Source organism: Lycorma delicatula, chromosome 1 (assembly GCF_047948215.1).
Source record: "Lycorma delicatula isolate Av1 chromosome 1, ASM4794821v1, whole genome shotgun sequence".
NCBI classification, from domain to species: Eukaryota; Metazoa; Arthropoda; class Insecta; order Hemiptera; family Fulgoridae; genus Lycorma; species Lycorma delicatula.
This window is the reverse complement of record NC_134455.1, coordinates 160479259-160493123: the sequence shown is the minus strand read 5'-3', so window position 1 is coordinate 160493123 and position 13865 is coordinate 160479259. Positions and strand designations below refer to the sequence as shown.

The 13865-nt window shown below is 32.2% G+C and overlaps 1 protein-coding gene across 13 annotated transcripts in view; it reads left to right on the top strand.

Moving 5' to 3' along the window:
• The window catches only part of LOC142324867 (uncharacterized), a 54182-nt gene that overhangs the window by 21335 nt on the left and 18982 nt on the right, over positions 1 to 13865 (top strand). For 7 of the 13 annotated variants that reach the window (XR_012756426.1, XR_012756424.1, XR_012756417.1 and 4 more), the window contains one exon: positions 9544 to 9660. The exons of 2 other annotated variants lie outside the window; for them this stretch is intronic. Coding sequence is in view for 3 of the 11 variants with exons in the window: in XM_075365945.1 (XP_075222060.1) it covers positions 2847 to 4238 (1392 nt within the window). In the remaining 8 variants the exon portion in view is untranslated. Of the gene's footprint in view, positions 1 to 2606; positions 2791 to 2846; positions 4992 to 9543; positions 9661 to 13865 lie in introns of those variants that run through there. 4 more of the 13 variants (XM_075365945.1, XM_075365954.1, XM_075365937.1 and 1 more) reach the window with 2 other exon arrangements.

Here is a 13865-nt window from a genome sequence, read left to right as displayed (position 1 = left end):
GTTTGATTTTTTGATTTTAATTTTTTACTCTTGAAATTGTGTTAATACTTGTTTGTTATCAGGGGTTTGGCTTGCTTGGTTGTTATACCTCCAGTTCAGTATATTGCAGCTTTTTAATTCACTTATGTAGATGGGTTCCTAATATTTGGTGTATTCTCCACTTTTAAAAAAAGCAATATCTGTGGGCTTCACTGGAAAAACGTGTCAGCATCATCAATATTATTGACATGTTTTGATAATTTTGGTGAAAATACAGGATGGCGCAGAGAAACGGAAAAATTTTAAATAATTAGAAAAAATGAAGTAAAGTTACTCCTATTTGATGTTAAAAATATGTTCTACAAGAGTGGAAATTTCAATATACATTAATTTTTAAAAATTACTTCACTTAAGTGCTGTCCATTTTTGTGTACACTTTTCGGGAAGTCAATTCTGAGAATTTTGCATAGCATGGCACAATGTGTTCTCCAGGATGTTGGTGATTTCCTCTTCAATTATGTTTTGAGCTGGGCAAGGTTTCTTGGTCTAGTCTGGTACACAACACTCTTCAGATGTCCCCATAAAAAGAAGTCGCAGACTGAAAGGTCTGGAGACTGGGGCAGTCAAGCGATGTTAGCAGTCCTTGAGATTATTCGATCCCCAAACAAACATCTCACTGCCATAGACTGTCGGGCAGTATGTGAGGTGGTTCTATCCTGTTGAAACTAGGTTTGCTGAAGGTTAAAATTTGGAAGAGAATGGAGCCTAGGAGCAAAAAATGGCTCTAGCATGTCGACATAATGTAGAGACATAGTTATAGCAGAGCCCCTTCATCGTCAAAGAAATAAGGACTTATATCCACCCCACGACATGAAACTGCACACCATACAGTAAGTTTAGCACTGTATAATGGATGCTGGTAAAGCTGAGCAGGGTTTGTGCCTAGTAATAAAGTTCTGCTTATTTATTTAAGTGAAAATAGGGTTCATCTGACGTCTAAAGATTTTCAATAAATTTAGCAGTCTTGATTTTAGTCAACAGTTTTTCACAAAATTGCAGACGCAATACACAATCGTTAAGTTTCAGTTCTTGGACAATTTGAATCCAATTTCATTTATTATCATTTTTCATTTATAATTTAATTTCATTTATTCTTGATAAAATTTCAGATTATGGGGTGAGTATTCTTTGCACATTCTTATGTCCAAGCTCCAATGATGAGGTTCCATACCATACAACAAGGACTCCTTACCACTACCACTTTTACAGCATCAGTGTTTTCTGGTTTAAATACAGACCATACATGCCCATAGGTTTTTTCAAAACAACTAGTCTCTTCAAAGTTATGAACCCAAGTTTTGATAGCATGTAAAGAAGGAACTTGACTGTGGAGTGGGATCTCATAGTGTCACTGAAACACTGTTTGTGCAGCTACCTTGTCTGTAAAACTCCCATATGACAACTTGCTCTACACCATTCCACTGCTCTGTCACATCTAAATGTCTGTTACTGCTCTACACCATTCCACTGCTCTGTCACATCTAAATGTCTGTTACTGCTCTACAGTTAAACGTCTTTTCCTACTTATGGTACATCTACAGGGCTGTCAGCATTAAATCCAAAATTTCCAATTTCTGTGCAGCACTGTAGTTTTTCGCTAAACATAGATGTGGCTATCACAACACCCACCATTACATTATCACATCATTTACCATCTCGCTATCACTTACACCTGCTATGCCTATTGAAACATAATTTGATGTTCTGAAAAAATGCACCATTTTAAAACAATGATCATTATATCAGGTTTCATATTAAATTTAAATAATTAAAATGTAAATATTCTATTTCTTTATTTAAATGTCCTTTATTATGGAATGATGACCAGAATTTAAAATAGCATGTAATATATTGTTTAGAAAATGTTAGGAACATAATCCTAAAACTATTATATATTATAAATGTATATTTATAATTTCTGTATAATATTCAAAAATAGATTTTACAATAATAAATTTAACTTTTTATTTACTTAATTTAGTACACTATCTTAAGATTCTTTGCTTATTTTAATAAAATCATATATTGTTTTTAACAAATTGTTGTATACACTTGTTTTTATTTCTCCTGCTGATTAGAAGCAGTGTGTGTGTAATGCTTTGTTTCAGTAGAGAAGTGTATAAATTTGTTTGTGTACACTATTGTCCCAATAATATGGCTGTGATGCATGTAACAATCTGGAGTTGTAAAAGGCTGTAGTAAAAGTAGCTTTCTCTGAGATTAACAATGTTTGTTGTACAGCCCTTCTCTGTGTAAAACAGAGTGAACTTGCCACTTGTATTCACAAGTGAATGTCATAAAGGTGAGCTTGTAATGTTGTTATGCTACTATATATCCAGTTCAGTAAAGTAAATCTCTAATGCCTTGTCTTAATAAGCCTGATGGGAGAGGCTAATTATTCTTGAGAATGACTGCTATTTTCTGGACTGTCCTCCACCTTTTGTGTCAGATTGCCTGCAGCAAATTGGTTATGGTATCTTTTTTTTCCCCAGGAGTCATCGTCAGGTATTACTTCAGAGGATGATATGTATATGTATGAGTGTAAATGAAGTGTAGTCTTGTACTGTCTCAGGACAACCATTTCTGAGATGTGTGGTTAATTGAAACCCAACCACCAAAGAACACTGTTATCCACGATCTAGAATTCAAATCCATATAAAAGTAACTGCCTTTACTAGGATTTGAACATTGAAACTCTAGATTTCAAAATCAGCTGATTTGCGAAGACACGTCCACCGCTAGATGAACCCGGTGGGTTTGGTTATGGTATCTAATAAATGATAAGTATACATTTATTTTTTTTTTAGGCTGTTCCTGAAAATAAAAAATCAGCTTTTAAATCTGGAATATGTAATTCTGTTTCAACTGTTGAATTTGTGTGTGATGCTAATAATCCTCAGAGCATTAATGGGAAAAATATCTCAAGTACCAAAAATGGAATTCAGTTGGATAGTGAAAGTGAAATCAATGATCCAGAAATTCCATTGTTTTTTTGTAATGTTTGTAAAATGCAGTTTGTGGCTAAAAATGAGTGTATTAGTCATATGATTGTTCATAATTTACATGTTTGTCGGGTTTGTGAAAAAGAATTTTGTGAACCAATGGACTTGAAATTGCATGCTGAATTAATACATAAAAATAATAAAGAAAGTGATAAAGTAGGGAAAGCAATGAAGTGTACCATGTGCAGTAAGTTATTAAGTAATCAATATAACCTAAAAATACATATGCGAATTCATACACAAGAGAAACCATTTGAATGTAGTCAGTGTAGCAAACATTTTTCAAGGTCTACGGATCTGACCAAACATTTGCGTATACACACGGGTGATCGGCCATTTACTTGTACCATCTGTAATAAAGTATTCACTCAGTCATCAAGTTTAAGTATACATATGAGAATTCACATGGGTGATAAGCGTTTTACTTGTACTGTGTGCAATAAAGAATTTACAACATCATCTGCTTTGACAAAACATATGCGAATACACACACAGGAAAGACCTTTTGAGTGTTCAGAATGCAATAAAAGATTTAACCAATTGATACATTTAAGGACACATATGCAAACTCATACTGGGGAAAAGTTACACATCTGTACTGTATGTAATAAGGAATTCCCACAGTTAATCAACATGAAAAGACACATGTATATTCATACTGGAGAAAAGCCCTTTTCATGCAAACAGTGTAATAAACAGTTTGCTGATTTATCAAATTTAAGAAGACATTTACAGACTCACACTGGTGAGAAACCTTATAAATGTACCGAATGCTCTAAAGAATTTGCTCAGCCAGCACATATCAGAAGGCATATGCAGACACATACAAAGATAAAACTAAAAACTTATCCATGTACCGTGTGTGAAAAAGATTTCAGTAATTCAGACAGTTTAAAACGCCATATTAGAATTCATACTGGAGAAAAACCATTTAAGTGTGTTGAATGTGAAAAAGAGTTCACTCAAGTCAGCCATTTAAGAAGTCATGTACTGATTCATACAGGAGAAAGGCCTTATAAATGTAAACAATGTGATAAGGAGTTCACTCAATCGAGTGGTTTAAAAATACATTCTCGAATTCACTTGGCAAGTAAAGAAATCAATATCCAAATAAATCAGGATAAATTGACAGGTAGTAGTACTTCTAGTATTGATTCCATTGAGATCAGTGACGGGGATTCCCAAGCTTGTTTCTAAATGAATAATTTTGTAAACAGTAGTCTAAGAAACTATTAAAAAAGCTCAGACTGATAATCAAGATTGGTATTCAAAAGACTATAAAGTTGAAAATAGAAATGAAGAAGTTTGTTTAGTACAGTTACATTCTGTTCGTGACAAATTAACTACATGACCCATTAGATAGGCTAAAATGAAAATATAATTAAATTTATATGTACTTTTCATTCATATTAGTTTAGCAAAAACTCTATATTTAGTTCATGTTTGAATAACCGCATATGGTTGTTGTCATTGTGACCATCCATGTCCACATCCCATGGGTTTGTGATATGGTTTTGTAATGTTTTACATAATAACTGATATTGATTGATCACATATCAATTACTTCAACATTAAAGCTTATGCCGAGGACATAAAAACTTAACATAAGGTGTGGCTACATGATACGTTTGGTAAGTTGAATCTTTTGCAAGTTATTTTAAAACAAAATACTGAATCCTGAAATTGATGGGTATCAAGAAGTTTTTCAGCAGAATTCAGCAAAAGTGTAAACAGAATTTTCATTGTTGTTTCTGTGGTATTAAGGTTAATTGATTCTCAATTTTAGCATTTGTTTTTGAAAAATATTCAGTTTTTCTTCAAATTAGTTATTTTCCATGCTCAAGTCTGTATTAGGTATCACAGGTTAGTCACACCTGTAACCAACTTCATTTTTGAAAGTATAAAATTCTGCTGCTCACTGTTTTAACATTGTTTACCATCTTTTTTACTTCTTCAAGTGGCTGCATTTCTAGGGCTATGAAATGCTGTCTACGGTAAACTTTAATTTTTTTTTATTCTTATTCAAAAATTTTCTGTACAACTAATTTTATGGCAGCAATAGAACTTTTTGTCACCCCTGACTCCTTTTCTATAAAATCAGTTTAGCAAATAAATAAAGCAGTTTAAAGTTTTTAGAAAATTACATTCATTATTGGGTTAAATGAAATAATACCATGGAAAGCATAAAAAACTGGAAACTACCAGTATTTAATAAGGCTACTTTTTTTTTTATATCTTATTAAACACCCCAAGGCAACCAGCCTCCGTCCGTTAGGACATAGCATGGTCACCTTGCAGTGTCGTGGCAGCAGTCTCTGCCTCCTACCGGAGGATCTCCCGCCGGGGTCCCCACAGCCTCTTCAGAGCGAGCCAACCACCTCTGCCGGACAGCCAACCCACTCCTCCGCTATGGGGCTACCCTCCCCGTCCCTATCCTACTTGCAGCCGGCACGCCTTCCGCGCACCGCTGCCCCCTCGCGTTCCCCTCATACCTGAGGGTCCTTAATGCCATCCTCGGGGAGCCTCGACCCCAGCATCTGGAGCCAGAACACCCTAGGCAATAAGGCTACTTCCCTGGGCCCTAATCGTCGCCACGATTCAGCCCCAGCCTCCAGATTTTTTTAGGCTTTTTTTTTTTTTTTTTTTTTAAATAATTTTTTTTTTATCTAGTGACTGCACGTCACCCATCCAGTGTGCTCCCCCAGCACTATGTTATACACAATATTACACAATATATATTACAATTACATTCAAAATATACAAAATAAAATACACAATATCAACACTATAAGATCATATCCCAATTATATCACACATTCGCAGCATACTCCTCACGCCGCCCTGTGGTCCACAAGGGCGCGCGTGGGGAGTAAAACCCATATACCCCAATCACACAATGACCATCAACTAATTCCCAAAAAACAAACAGCAATAGTAAACAACAATAAAACAAATTATGAAATACAACAATACGACAATATGACACCGACTCAGTCATCCACCAGAAGCCACACCTCATAGGCGTGCATGCAACCGAGGGGGTTCCTCTTTAGCCTTCGAGTCCAAAATGGTGTGAGCCAGGTCTGCCGACTCCTGCCATCCCTGTGAGGACCTGACCATCCGCCTGACCACATCGTCGGGTGAGAACGCCGCTACCCTTCTCCTCTCGACGTCCCACCGGATACAGTCGAACCAAGTGTGTTCGACCGTGTCCACTTCGTCGCAGTACCTGCACGTCGCTGATCTCCTGCGTTTAAACCTGTGCAGGTAACTGCCGAAATCGCCGTGGCCCGTGAGCAGCTGGGTGAGGAAATAGTCCACCTCTCCATGCCGTTGCCCCACCCAAGCTCTCACTTCCGGGATCAGGCGCCAGGTCCACTGGCCCGCCTGACTCACTGCCCATCTCTCCTGCCACCGATCCAGGATCCGTGCCCTCGCCTCTTCCTTTGAGACCCCACCAACCCCATACACCTTTCCTCAACCAGTAAGTCGATTGGTGGGGATCCCGCGATGACACAGATCGCATCGTAGGAGACTGTTCGATACGCACAACATGTGTGCAGGAGCAGCCTCCTATGGATCGACTGCAGCTTCTGACGATACTTCTCTACGTCCACAGCCCTGCTCCATGCTGGGGCCGCGTAGAGCAGTACGGAAGTCACCATTAATAAGGCTACTTGTAATTATGGTACTAAACTCAACATTTTTCATTTCTTACTCTTGATCCACTTTCTTGTGAATCAAATTTTGAACACCTTGACATAACAAATAATTAACAGTCTGACCTTTCTTTAAAGAAAACATTTTTAATAATAATAAACAGCTACATAAAAGTAAATTTTTTTATTGGCGGTTATTAGTGAGTTTCTGTAAAAAGTTGATAACTAACATTTATTTTTGTGAAATAAAATTAAAAATTAATTAAATAAAATAAAATTAATTAAAATAAAATAAAATGAATTAAATAAAATTTAAAATATTCATTTGTTTTTTAAATTTGTTATTTTATTTTATTATTTCTCTCAAATATATGAAATTTACTATCAACCACTTAATGTTAAAAATTCAACATGTTGCAGTTTTGACACTTTTGTGCGCTAAGTATTATTATTTTAGTAAAATGTATTAGTCAAACTGTAGTAAGATTCCTTTTTAATTGTTTCATTAATAAGAAAAGTTAGAGATTTGTTATCTTTATTACATGACAGATTTATTAATAATATGACTCAATTATTGTCGAATAAATAGAACAGTGACGTAGTCAAAATTTTAGTTTGGGAGGTCTTTAACTTTTACTTACTTAGGTATTTTAACTTTTACTGTTTTTCAAACTTTGTAGTAAGTGTTGAATGCATATGCAGTGTGGTTTATTATGTTTGGATTTAGTTTCTAAAGACATTTTGCGGTACATTGAACTCAAATACCAAACTGTTCTAATCGGATCAGTTAGTTTTTTTTTTTTACTGATGATTTCATATGCTGGTTGTTATTATTGCAGTTTTATTTTTTCTTATATTTTGTCAAATTGCTGGTAATGGATTGCCTGTGTAATTTATAGATTACAGTAAAACCAAGTGTTTGATATAATATTTGTCATTCTATAAAAATATAGAAAAACTTCATCCATTCAGAAAAAATAGCACAATAATAAAAATGATTGTAAAATAATGACAGGAAAAATAACAGTGAAAATATTTATTCACAGTAGATATATGTTAAAAATTTAGTAGAAATAATTTCAGTCAAGAATTAATTTTGTTTACAACATAATATATGGTAGTCATTTGTATCATAAATAATAAATACAAACTTATTTATGTTAGAAAACATAAAATTACAAAATTGGAAATTAAACTTGTTGAAAATATAAAAGGTAGAACTAGTCAATTAAAATTACAACAAATATATTATTAAATTATCTAATAAAACTCTTTCAGTAAATATAGGGGCAAATACTCATATATTAAAATAACTGTTTAATGTGTTAGTAAATTAATTTCTGTGATCAATTTCTATTTATGTTTTTTTTTTTGCTGATGCTGTTACCTGAGGAAAAATTCTTTAGGTATTGCTAGTAATTTGTATGTTTATTGTGCCTAATTCCTGTCTCCCAAGCTCCTACTGTTAATAAATAAATTATGAAGAGAACTAAAATCATAATCCTTAACTGGACATGTTTTTATATGATTCTCGGATTAAGATTGTTTCTAGTGGCCCTTTTCTAAAATATGGTTAATTTATTAGCCATGTTAATTTTATAGACATAACTTGAAAAATTAATTTCACGTCCCATACTTATTGAGTAATAATTAAGTCAAAACGATGTACTATTTTGAGCCTGATAAAGCTAGTTTTTAAAAAAAAATAAGTATCTTGCTTTCATAAGGAGAGAGTTGAAAGTATTTTTGTTGCAGATGATTTTTTTTAATGTAAAATCCATTATTTTTTTAATATTTGTCTTGATCACTGCAAAACTCAATAATGGACCAATACATTCCCATCCCCTGATGGTTAGAACTTATTTTGGCTTCTTGTGATTTCAAAGATATAATGAAGAAGCTAGATCGATTTAAATTAAGACATTTATAAATTAAAAATTTGAATTTAAAAATTTTGTTACGTCTGTTTCTTAACATGATTACTTCTGTATAAAAATTACTTCAATTTTTGATTGAGTACAGCTAATATCAAACAATATAATTTGTTTCTGTCAAATTAATGTATTTTTATTAACTTAAGGACATAAAAGATCATAATATAATAGAATTTTGAAGAATTCATTTTCTATTTAACCATTTTACATTTACACTTTATTTTATACGTTTTACCAGCTCTTGTTTTAGAAAGCGTCCAAATTTTCTCATTTTCCTTAAGCTTAGCCCGCTTTTTTTTGTGTTTAAATATTGAATTTCCATTAAAAAATACTTCAACCCGATTAAACTTAATATTAAACTGCATATTTTAATATAATGTACTATTATAGAATTATTATTTTTTACACATTAATTAGTGAATGAGGTTTGTAGTCTTTATTAAAATGAGAAATATTACCTTCTACATAACTAGTTACATTGGCTTCCTTATCCTAAATAAAATTACCATCAGATAACCAAATTTAGTTTCATTTATTACTATTGACTTTTATTGTATATTAATTTTCATTACTGCTGCATAATTTTTGAACATAAATATTTTTACAGTTTTTGTTTAAATAATATCATGCATTTTCTTATTCAGGTTCTAATATTTAATAATTTACATTTTGTTGCATTCAAACACAATTTATTTTCAACAATTGTTCACCTAACATTTTACATAGAAAATTTTAGATAGAAGATGAATACTGTGTATGGAATATAATAATTTTAACTGAACAATTACTCGCTGAAAGATCTTAACTTGTTAATGAAATTGTGTGCTTAATTTTGGGCAATATAATTGCTCTACCTGCTAGCAAACTACAAAATTTAGAATTATGTCTCACTTTTTGTCACTTTTTCAGATTTAGCACCAGACTCACGAAACCAATTCTAACTGCTATAAAGTTCACTGACCTTTAGGTGCAGTACCTACTAAGACTTACATGAATAACACTAGATTTACTACCCTTTATTTTACTGTAAGTATGTTAAAATCTTATAGCTTTTCAATTCATAATACTTTGAAACACTATTCACTACCACTTTTAAATCTAAAGTAATTTATTTTATTAGTTTAGTTTTTAATTTTTTTATCAAAAGTTAATAATAAAGTCAATTATTACTGTAATGGTAACTGTACACATAGATTTGTGTACATACGTTACCAGAATATCTTTCAAATTACTGTTTGCAGTTACATCACTATATATTTGTAGATAATTTGCTTTACAGAATATAAATTAAAAAAAACCAAACACATTATGCGTTTGCACATGCATAATCAAATGACTATACAGAAGTATGAGTTGTAGGCTACAAAAAACTAAACAGTATGTAAAACTATTTGGACAAATAGTAAACAATATGTAAACAATCAATTTATGAAACTAAAAACATAAAATCTTATTTACTTAATATTTTGCAGCACTGTATAAAAAGAAAAACTTTTTCAAAAAGATTAAATTGAAAAATGTTACATTTTGGTTACAAGTAATGATATCACTGTGGAACACTGATTTTGCTTCCTGTAAGACTACAACTGAATTAATTAAAACATAACTGACCTTAGAGCACACAAGTAGCTTACAGGAAAAAGAAGCTCAATGCCTTTTGCTGTGCCTGTAATCTGGAGGGAACCCCATGATGACATTTCAGATTATTACTTTTGTCTCGCATAGATTCCTGCTGGTCATACATCCAAAACATTTGATCACATACTCCAATATACAATCAGCTTTGTGACACTTATCATATTATGAAACCTAATCTGTCTGAAAAGGCCAACAGAAGATAATCTCCAGAGTGAAGGATAATAGAATTTAGAAAGGACCAAGTTACTGAAAATGCTGAGGCTTATTTGCCACCAGTATCAGGTCTGCACTTAATTTATCAAATGAAACCGAATGATCTTATTCATGATCTTGACTTACCTAAAAAGAAAGCAGAGCTCATAACTTCCAGACTACAGGAATGGCATCTACTGCAGGAAAATGCCAAAACATCTGTTTATCGAATCATGAAAAACATTTACTACCATTCTTTTCTTCAAAGGATAATATAACATTTTGCACAGATATTGATGCAATTATCAGGAATATGAACATAACCAGAACAATGGCGACTGTTTATTGATGCTTCTAAGGCAAGTTTGAAAGGAGTTCTACTTCATATAGGAAATTTGCTGCCAACCTGCCATCTGTCTGTTTTCCATGCTATAAATATGACAGAATTGTATGAGATGAAACTTTTATTTGATTGTGTGAATTACAATACTTGCTAATGGAACATATGTGGTGACTTAAGCCATAGTGCTGCTTGCCAGAATGCAGCTTGGTTATACAAAGCATAACTGTTTCTTATACGAGTTTGATAGCAGAGCAAAAAACATCTCATTACACTGTCAAAGAATGGCCTGTCATGTGAACACTATGAACCTGGGACAAAGAACATTTTACATGAACCACTTGTAGATCCACATAAAGTATTCTTGCCTCTACTACATATCAGACCAAGTTTGATGAAAACCTATGTGAAGGCCGTGATCAAGAGCAAAGTAGATTCCAGTACCTAAGGGAGAAATTTCCTAAAGTTAGTGGTGCCAAATTCAAGGAAGGTATGTATCTTCATTGGGTATCTTCATATTTTTGAAAACATCTGAATTCGGGAGATAAAAATGTACAAGAAACACCAATTTCCATTCAGGAAGCAGAAAAAAATTGAAATTTGTTCCATATTGTTATCAGTTTGACTGTTAGTGATGCTGGTTGGGCAGTATAACAAAGTTTCAGGATTATGAAACAGTAATAGTTAGGCAATTCTAAAATTAGAATTTTTTTTAAATAATTGATTTTGATATAATTGTGGAATTGAATATCAATTGATAATGTGGGAACCCGTGAAAATCAATTATTAGTGTTAATCTGATAAGTTTACTTATCTGTTTACTGTGTTTTGGCAGTTAAGTTTAGTTTCAGTTAATATCAAATTTAATTAGCACAGTGGTCAATATGTTGATGAATATATCTTTGTCAAGGAGAAAAACTTGTATAATAAAAATCCAGATATCTTTAAAAGGAATTTGACAAACTGTGAACCAACATCTAATTACCTTACTAAATGTAATTATTCTTTCCAATTCAGCAGCTGTACAAATACCATCTAGCCAATCCAATATTGCATTTTTGTGTACAAGATGAGTTTAATTATTCATCTAAATTACTTTGTGATAAAATAAGAATAATTGGTCTTATACAACATGCTTTAAGCACATCATAACTGACATGACTGCTCTTGTTTTATATGTAAACTTAATTTTGTCAAAGTAGAATCACTGTCATATTTAAATAAATTAATATTATGTCTATAAAAAAGGTTATGTAACATGAGTGTACAAAATTCAAGAGTACAGAATTCATCAATAGGTACTTCAGAAGAGTATTGTATTGTCAATCATATAGTGTCCTTTGGTACAGCTACAGTCAGCAGTTCCAACAAAAGTTTACATAAGAGGATTTTGATCTTTATAAGTCAGTAGATGAGCATAAGGATGTCAAATATTTTATTTTCCATCAATTTTAACAATTAGATTACACTGATACACATAATTTTTGTTCTTTAACATGTAATAAGCGAAATCAATTTGTTTTTAACACTGAGATCAGAAATTTTTCATCAGCTATGTTTTTGAAAAATTCCATAATTTAAATTTTGAAAATGTTTATATCCTTGTTCATCATTTTAAAGCAAAGTCAATGTCATTACAAAAATTGCTATAGTTCATTTGTGCTGATGGATTATGCTTAGGGATTTTTTCTGCTGGAAAATAATTGCTTGAAAAAATTCATGATTATTTTTTTTCAATGTTTTGTTTATAATAATAATATAATTCAGATTTCTAACTAAAATATTTATCTTATTTTTAAGTTGATTTTTCAAGTTGTAAGGTAGTTAAAACCTTGAGTTTGGTTTCTTATGAGTTAGCAATTTTTCACATAAATGAAAAATGGTTAGTGGTTGGTCAAAATGAAGAGTTTAGTAAGAGTTTATTAAGAGTATAGATAATAAAGTTAAAAAAAATGAGTCCATGAATTTGTTATTGCTATGTTGAGAAGTTATGGTATCCTGATTTTAGTACTTTAACCTATAAATTTTCCTTGTCCATTAATGATAGTTGAATGAATTAATATGGTTGCCTGTTTACAGATGCTGACTAATATTTCATTTCTATTAGATTAATCCCATCTTCCGTAAAATACTAATATTGACAAAGATATAATTGATGCAAATGCTACTGTTAATGGTTAAGCTAATGAAACAATTAATACAATTTAAAAAAGATATGTTGAAACCATATTCGGATAACATTCTGCTTCTAAAAACATTTTTCTTATCAGAATAATTGCAATTAACATAAGATTTTGTTTTTTTCTAGATACATTTTATTTAAATTAATCATTAAGACTATCAAAAATTACTTTCTGAGTCAATGGAGAGGCTTTGGCATACACAAAGCACAACCTGAGCTTTGATGTTAATTACTAGCTATACTAAAGTATACAAACTCCCATGGAAAATATTTGAATTCTACTATCATTAAAATACCTCCTTCATGCTCTTTGAACATATGTATATAAAACTAACTGAATTATATTAACATTAAAAAAAAAAAATGAAAAGCTTCCCCGAATTTAAATTCCTTGAAAAGTTATAACCACCATCTTCGATGGTAAGCTAATAATTCTTCTCTATAGCAAATCCACCTCATTTTTTAAAACTACAGGTGGTCCAAAAGTTGCAGTGCAGCCTGTTATTTCAGAAGTTGTAAAGAAAATGAGACATTTGGAACACCAACATAAATTAGGTATGAGGGGCCATGTGTGGGGCATAACACAATGGCCACCATTTTGAATCGCCGTCCATTTATTTAAATGGGAAGGGTATATCAAGATTGAAATTTTACAAGGAATTATTTCTGCAATCAGATTTGACATAAATGTTATGGTGTAGGAGTTATTGGCATCCAAAATTAACACTGGAAGGCTAAATGATGTGTTCAATATGTCGACCGTTCAGTGCGTAACTCTAGTTGCTTAATCCCATATCCCACACCACATCGTAATTTTAACATCTTCAGTATATGATGGGTCAATCCAGTGGTGATTTTCCCTCACACCAATATCAGTGA